General features: G+C 49.8%; 1 protein-coding gene across 1 annotated transcript in view; it reads right to left on the bottom strand.

Annotated features, from left to right (window-relative positions):
- Positions 1-7,330, bottom strand: part of RALY (RALY heterogeneous nuclear ribonucleoprotein) — a gene marked incomplete at its 5' end in the record, with an annotated part of 8,170 nt that extends 840 nt beyond the window's left edge. Inside the window, 4 exons of the mRNA XM_010162102.1 lie at positions 5,246-5,391; positions 6,213-6,326; positions 7,025-7,185; positions 7,283-7,330. Coding sequence (XP_010160404.1) covers positions 5,246-5,391; positions 6,213-6,326; positions 7,025-7,185; positions 7,283-7,330 — 469 coding nt within the window. The remainder of the gene's footprint in view (positions 1-5,245; positions 5,392-6,212; positions 6,327-7,024; positions 7,186-7,282) is intronic.
- Between the last annotated feature and the right edge of the window lie 319 nt (positions 7,331-7,649).

The raw sequence follows: 7,649 nt of genomic DNA, 5'->3' as shown, positions 1-7,649 counted from the left end.
AAACAAACTGGGATGAAATTAAGCCTACCTTCCCTTGTGTAAAGTCAAGCGTCTGATCTGGGCTACACCAAAGTCAGCACCTCCAGTGGGCATGTCCCAGGGAAGGTCTTGAGCCTGTGGCATGAGTTGCCATGCTCAGGTTGGACACCTCATTTCTGCATGGGCAGGTTAAGGCCGTGCTCAGCACTTTCCTAAAGTCTGCTGCCTGTGCTTGCACACAACTCATAACTTGTTGTAGCACTCAGAGAAGTTAATTTGGGACCTAGGAATGGCCCACAGCAGGGGACAGGCACTGCTGCGTTACTGGAACTGCCCAAGGATGCTAAGGCACAGTCAGTCCACAACGGCAAATCGTGCCCCATGTAATGACTCTGCTGCTGAACACAGAAACTGGTCCCAGTTTGCAGCAGAACTCATAATCCAGAATGGTAACACTCATCATATTCATCACTCCAAAGGCCACGGGAACAGTGGCAGCGTGCTGAACTGCTCCCCACACGTGGTTTTGAAGGCACGGAGTGTGGAAGTGTTCCTCCTGGAGCAGGTCTGCAATATGGTGTCATTAAAAGAATGAGGTGCTCAGCGGTGGGTATTTTATTTCCTGCACAGGCCAAATGTTGTGGTGAATATTTTAGAGATGGAAATGGATCCAGGAGATGCCTGCAGGGGATGCTAGGTGATCTGAAAGGAAAAACAAAGGAGCCCAGTCTCAACCTTGTTAGCAGCAGTGCTGGTCTACAGGGCACTGGGGGAGATGAATAGATTTTTATGGTCACGGGGACCAACAGGGTCTTTGCAGAGACCCTACAGGGGAAAAAAGCCTCAGGACTGCAGAGCATGAAGAAGCGACAGCTGGAGACTACACTCAAAGGAGCTGCGGATGGAGACTCCCAGGAGTCTGGGAAGTCTGAAGGTTTGTGACTTTTGGCAACAGAAAAAAGGCTCCTTCTCTGCAATTACAGAGCAGGTAGTGCCCTGGGAACAGGCTCTTCAGGAAAGGCAGGGAGGTGGCGTGTGCTCTGGGCAAGGGAATAGCCCAGACGCACAGGGGTTTGCCTTGGACCAGGTGATGAGTCATCTGAGAGCTTGCAGGTGAGGATTAGGGGACAGCTCAACATGGGTGACACCATGGCAGGCATCTGCTACAGACCACCTGGTATGAAGACTCTGGATGGCTGGAGGAAGTCACAGGCCCTTGTAATGCTGGGGAACTTCAACCACCCTGGCATCTGGTGGGAGGACAGCAGGGCTGGGTGCAAGCAACCCAGGAGATTTCTGGAGGGTGTCAAGAAGTTTCTTGATGCAGCTGACTGACCAGCTGACTAGGGGAGACAATCTACTGGACTGTTACTGATGACCAAGGAAGAACTGGCCAAGGATGTGAAGATGGGGAGAAGTCTTGGCTGCAGTGACTATGAGACTATGAAGTTGAGAATCCTGAGAGAAATGACCAAGATAAAGAGCAGAATCTAATCTCTGAACTTAAGAGAACACATTTTGAGTTGTTCAGGAATCTGCTTGGCAAAATCCCATGGGAGACTGCTCTGGAGGCCATGGGGGCCAGGGCATCTGGGTCATCATCAAGAACACCTGCCTTGAAGCACAAGAATGTCCCTTTCTGATGACAGTCGGGCAGGTGTGGCAGGAGGCCAACATGGATGAACAGCAAGCTCCAAACTGAACTTTTTCCTACACAAAGAGGGAGAACCTAGAAGATGGAAAGCAGAGCTGAGCTACCCGGGAGGAATATAGAGCCATCCCTCCAGCGTTCAGTGATGGAGTGAGAAGACCACTTGTAGGGACACCAGCAGCAAAAGGAAGGCTAAGAAAAATGTAAGCTCACGGCTCAATGGGGCAGGGGACCGAGGGACTCAGTGAGAAAGCACATGGAAAAGGTTCTGGTTTTTTCTTCTTGGGTTTCACTGGTCTGGTGTGTCTTCTGGCCTCCCAGGTCCCTAAGCCTAGTGGCAGAGCCTGTTGGAATGAAGCATTACCTACTTTATCCTTCCTCTGAGAGCTCCTTTACTGCCCACCCTCTCTGAAAAGGGCACAAACTCGTCTGGGGAGGGGGGTCCCCTTCGTCCTTCTCAGTGTGGGCTGCAGTGTATATTTTGGACTTGATTTCCCCAGGTGATGTTGGAAACTTCACCAAGGCCAGGCAGAGATTTGTGCACAGAACCAGGACAGCCACCTTGGCACTGGAAGTGGGGCTGAAAGGAAGTATTTGCCCAGGTCCCGCTGCCTTCCAATGGGAATTGTGTGCCTGACATCCCACAGTTGTCTACAAGGGTGTAGTTCAGATCTAGACCCAAGCCCAGACAGATCTTCCCAACTTGTCACCATGGGGAAGAGGTTCATGGCAGGGAAGCCTCTGTGCTGGGTGCTGCCCAAGCGTTGGCTGGTTCCTGCCTTGCATAAGCGATGTCTTTGTGACAGATGTACTCCTCCTGTTTGAACTAACTCAGCTTTGGTCCAGCCAGATGCTCAGCAAGTAAAGTTGAAACAAGGTTAATCCTATTGTGTGAAGTCATCAGTGAGAACCCAGCACCAAACCAACCAACCAAAAAAACCTCAGTTTGTCTGGAGACTGGGCTGAGAAGCAGCTGAAAGTGCATGAACATGGCAAAAAAATCTGACTACGAATCAACCACTTTACACTATAAATACCAGGGCCCATCGCTCTCTCCCTCCACGGCAGCTGCCTGCACGGTGGGCATCTCCCCTTGTGTAGGGACAGCCCTCCAGGTCACCCCTCGAGGCTCAGAGATCCCTTACCTGGCACCAGGCATCGATGAGTTGGTAAGTGACATTTTTTGCATGCATGTGACATTTAAGACATGTAGAGTAAGCTCAGATGATCATCTCTGCATCCCATACTAACTTTCAGTGTAGTAAATAATAGAGTATTGACCACCAATCCATCTGTATGAGGACGGCCACAAGGATGATCCAAGGGCTGGAGCAGCTCTGCTGTGAGGACAGGCTGAGAGAGTTGGGGCTGTTCAGCCTGGAGAAGAGAAGGCTCTGGGGAGATCTTATAGCGGCCTCCCAGTACCTGAAGGGGCTACAAGAAAGCTGGGGAAGGACTTTTCAGAAGGGCAGTTAATGACAAAACAAGGGGAAATGGGTTTAAGCTGAAAGAGGGGAGGTTTAGATTAGATATTAGGAAGAAATTCTTTGGTGTGAGAGCGGCGAGACAGTGTCCCAGGTTGGCCAGAGAAGCTGTGGCTGCTCCTCCCTGGAAGTGTTCAAGGCCAGGCTGGATGAGGCTTTGAGCAACCTGGTCTAGTGGAAGGTGTCCCTGCTGCTGGCAGGGGGGTTGGAACTGGATGATCTTTAAGGTCCCTTCCAACCCAAACCAGTCTGGGATTTTATGATTCTATAATATCTGACATACCTAAATTTACTGTTTGGAACTCGATAAACTAGTAGTTACTAGATTAGATCTGCGTGACCTCTGACTCTTCTCCTGTGACACCCCTGCCCCTCAGAGTCAAGGGTAGATAATGTTTCTAGGGACTGGTGTGGGCACCATGTCCATGGACAGCAGATGGGGAAGGCTACAAGGATGTGTGTAAGCCAAAGAGATGTGGGAGAGAGGAGACACTCCCCAGGAACTGGAAAGACTTCAAAACTGTTCAGTGTTGTAAGGTCAGGAGCAGAATATACAAGAAGGTTTTTGTGAGCTGCCTTGCGGTGTTTAAGAGAACATCCCAGCAGACGAACTGCACACATTCACCTGCCCGATGCTGAGCACATGTGAGCCTGTCTGGTGCTGGCGGTAAAATATTTCTGATCTCAATGCCACTTTAGGACCAGAGAGTTACAGAAAATAGAGATGGAAGGGAGCTGAAATAGTCTTCTTCTTCATCTACTCTTAATGATGCCCAGCTCTTCTTAAGTAATTGCCAGCAGATGTTTGTCCACTCTGTTTCCTTATCCCACTCATGGCAGAAAAGCCCACATTTTTTTGTTGACAGGGTGTGTGCTGCTTTATCATCATTAGCATCAGCAAGTTTCCCCCTAATTTCTACCATCTGTTTCCCTTGAGGTAATTCAAACCTGGCCTCCCTTATCCTACCGGACAGAGATGGAGGCCAGCTTTTGCCTTTCTTCTTTAGAGCCTCTGTTATCATGTCTCCCCTTAATAATCCCTTCGATTTAGCAGGAGTCAGGGACTTCAGCTATGAGGTTCCAGAAACCAAAAGAGCTGAAAGACCCTTCAGATCCCTCATCCATCATGACTGAGGTGGGGCAGAGTAGAAGAGTACAAACAAGCTGGGAAGCGTGTTGGGTTAGAGGAGCTTTTTGGCCATAGGAAGAGTGCAGTGTGGTGTGGCCAGCCCAGGATGAGGGGGTGAGGAAGAAGAAAGGGATGCTGAGCTTCATCCTCACTTCTGCTGCCACCAGTGCTGGGGTGGGAAGGAGCAGAGCTCTTGCAGGGGACACTCTGCTCAGAGGCTGCCCCAACGTGCCCCAAGCCTCTGAGGGACAGCCGTGCCAGCCAGCCCAGCTTCCCAGGGCTGTGGCCCTGCAGAAGAGGCAGCAAGCAGGGCTGTCATAGAACCACAGAATATCTCAATTTGGAAGAGACCCATAAGGACCATCAAGTCCAACTCCTTGCTCCTCACAGGAACATCTGTCCTTCCACCTCAGCACCCTGTTACCCTTTGCCTGGATCTGGAGCTGATCCTGTTCTCAGAGGAGTCTTAATTTGGGATAAATGCCAGCACTGCCAGGGGTCATAACACAGTGCCCTGTATGACCTTTGCCATCAGAGCACTCAGGAGCAGGGCTTTTGTACCCATTTAGGTACAAAATTTGTTCACTGGGACCTTATAACGAGGTTTATGCCATGTGGTGTCCATCCAGATGGAGGAGCAGTTAATAGGACATGGCCTGTCTTTGCCATGTGTTTCAATCCATCTGAGAATTACTCGGGAGCAGAGCAACTTGTTTGAACCATTAATTCATAGTTGTGAAATCAAAGATAAATGGGGTCTGAATTCCCACGAGCCAAGGATGTTTCTTCAGCGTCTCCACACACATTTGGTAGGTCAAGGCTTTCGCAAGCAACAGAACCGTCTGTGAGAACAAGCTGTGAACAATCATGAGATTGAAATACAACAATTTCTTTTGAGGAAAGAAAAACAATTTTTTCTAGGGATTTAGTAAGTTCCAATAAAACTCTGGTCCATTACTGAACTCCTTTGGCTGGAGGGATGTATCACCCAAACTCTCTTACCAGTTCATCTTCACACTCATCCCGTGCGAGACCCTCTTCCTCACCCTCGTCCCCATTCAGCGGCTCCTCCGTGGTGACCTCTGCCTCTGACGCTGTGTCCTCCTGCAAGACTTCGCTTTTGCTGCCCTCCGCCTTCTTCCGTACCTCTGGGAGAGCGAGAGCCAAGCCACCAGCGTCAGGGGGAGGCAATGGCCACAGCCTGATGACACTAATCCACCGAGCCCCCAAACTCACTTGGGAGGTAAATAATGGATCTAGGAATTTGGGGGTTTTTTTTTCTGCAATGGGAAATTTCGCTGATTTTGAGGAAGGTGCTTGAAAGGAACTCTTCCAAGTTATTCCTGAGTGAGTGAGTGAGTGAGTGAGTGTGGGAGGCAGACAGGATAGAAGAGATCAGAATAGATTAGAATAGGATAGGACAGAATAGAATAAGATAGAATAGAGTAGAATAAAATAGAGTAGAATAGAAAAGAAAAGAAAAGAAAAGAAAAGAAAAGAAAAGAAAAGAAAAGAAAAGAAAAAAAGAGAAAAGAAAAGAGAAAAGAAAAATAGAAAAGAAATAGAACAGGATAGAAAAGAAATAGAATAAGAATAGAATAATAGAAGAAAAATCAAATTTAAAAAAAGAGAAAAGAAAAGAGAAAAGAAAAATAGAAAAGAAATAGAACAGGATAGAAAAGAAATAGAATAAGAATAGAATAATAGAAGAAAAATCAAATTTAAATACAAACTATATGAGAAAAAAAAATCTCCTAATTTTAAACCCCAATTCTATAATTTGGGGAATTTTAGCATCTAATTTTGGCCTGTGATTCCACCCTGGAACCTGGGGGTTGACACTTCACCCTCAGAGCCTGGAGGATGCTCTAAGCAGTGATGGTTTCACACCCAGCTCTGCAGGGCTCTTCCCTGCACTCTGTGCCCATTCTCAGCCCGACCCTGAGGCATCCACGTGCATCCAACTGACCTGTGGACATCTTCTGCTCTTCAGCGATCTGCTCCAGCCGGCCCAGGAGAGCATCAATGTTGGATTTGATCTGTGTCAGCTCAGTTTTGATTGTTTGCAGCTCACTGCACTTCACTTGGGAAGAAGGAAGGGGGGAAAAAAAAAAAAAGGCATTTAGTTGCCTGCAGAGCACCCGAGGCACCTGCCTCACCCCTCTGCCCAGCCCACGCACCTCGCTCAGCAGGTTAAAAACCAACGAGAAACCCCCACGCTAGAAATGTGCTCCTCACATCCCTGGGGTCAGCGTGTGGTGACGCTCACACCTTGCTGCACGGCGCATCTGAGCTTTGCTAGGCTGGAAGGAGTGGTGGTGAGAGGTGTGTGAGTGCAGGGCACCCTGTACAGCTCCCAGGGGCTGGGTGGGCAGGCGAGGAGAAGCTAGCTTTGCATGGAGCAGCAGCGTGTCCTCCTCCACCACCAGCCCTCGCTGCCTTGCTGCCTCTTACAGTGCCAGCAGGAAAGCTGAGGGTGCTGCAGGTGGTCATATCCACCCAAAAAAACCAGTGTGTCCATTGTCCAGGCACATTGTGGAGGTTGACACCAGGCTTTGGTACGCTCACGTTGTACTTGCACCTTCCCCTGCTGCAGTTGCAGCCTGTGGGCTTCTGAAAAGCCCTGGCTTGGGCAGCTGCTTCCAGATGTTTTGTTTGGTTGTTTGTTTTTTAAGGTTCTCCCTGGGAACATCCAACCCTGTGAGTGAATAGCTGGGAACAGGAGGTCCATGTGCACGCTGGTCTCCACACTGTCCTACCACACCCCACGCACAAACTCACGCTTCAACTTGGCCGAGCTGTTGGCGATGGCAGCCGATCTGGCGAAGAGCTTGACGGGGAGAGTCGCTTTCACACGCCGGACAAGGGGGATGGTGACCCGCGGCCGCTTCACAGGAACCACCCTGGGCACCGGAGAGACTCGGCCCCGGTACTCAAAGAGCCTGGAGTTGGGGGGGAAGGATGGGGAGGGTGGAACAGCCCTGCAGGGAACATCTTGACCCATAGAAAACCCCTTTGGGTGATGCCTCCCCTGCTCACCTGTCGTAGAAGTCGTCTCTGTAATAATCATAGTCAAAGTCGTAGCCGCTGCAGAGACAGAAACAGGATGGTCTAAGTTAATTAGTGCTGGTAATTTATTAATTTCTTTACTCTTTCTGAACCTCCCTGGTCCTTTCTTTATTCCCCTTCCATAGGGGAGCCCCTGTCCTTCCACATGCCAGGGCGTGCACACTCATCCTCCTGGCTGTGAGGGTCTGCGGGGAGGTGGGCTAAGCCTGGAAGAAAGATCTGGGCGGGGGTGAACACAGTGGCCAAGTTGACCATGGCAGCAGAGTGTTAACCTGGTCATCTCACAAAGGAGGCTGGAGAAGGGGAGTGAGCGGCTGTGTTGTGTTTGGCTGCCAGC

This window comes from Antrostomus carolinensis, unplaced genomic scaffold, assembly GCF_000700745.2.
Source record: "Antrostomus carolinensis isolate BGI_N321 unplaced genomic scaffold, ASM70074v2 scaffold4062, whole genome shotgun sequence".
NCBI classification, from domain to species: Eukaryota; Metazoa; Chordata; class Aves; order Caprimulgiformes; family Caprimulgidae; genus Antrostomus; species Antrostomus carolinensis.
Note: the sequence above shows the minus strand (reverse complement) of the source record. Positions and strands in the feature narration are given on the sequence as shown.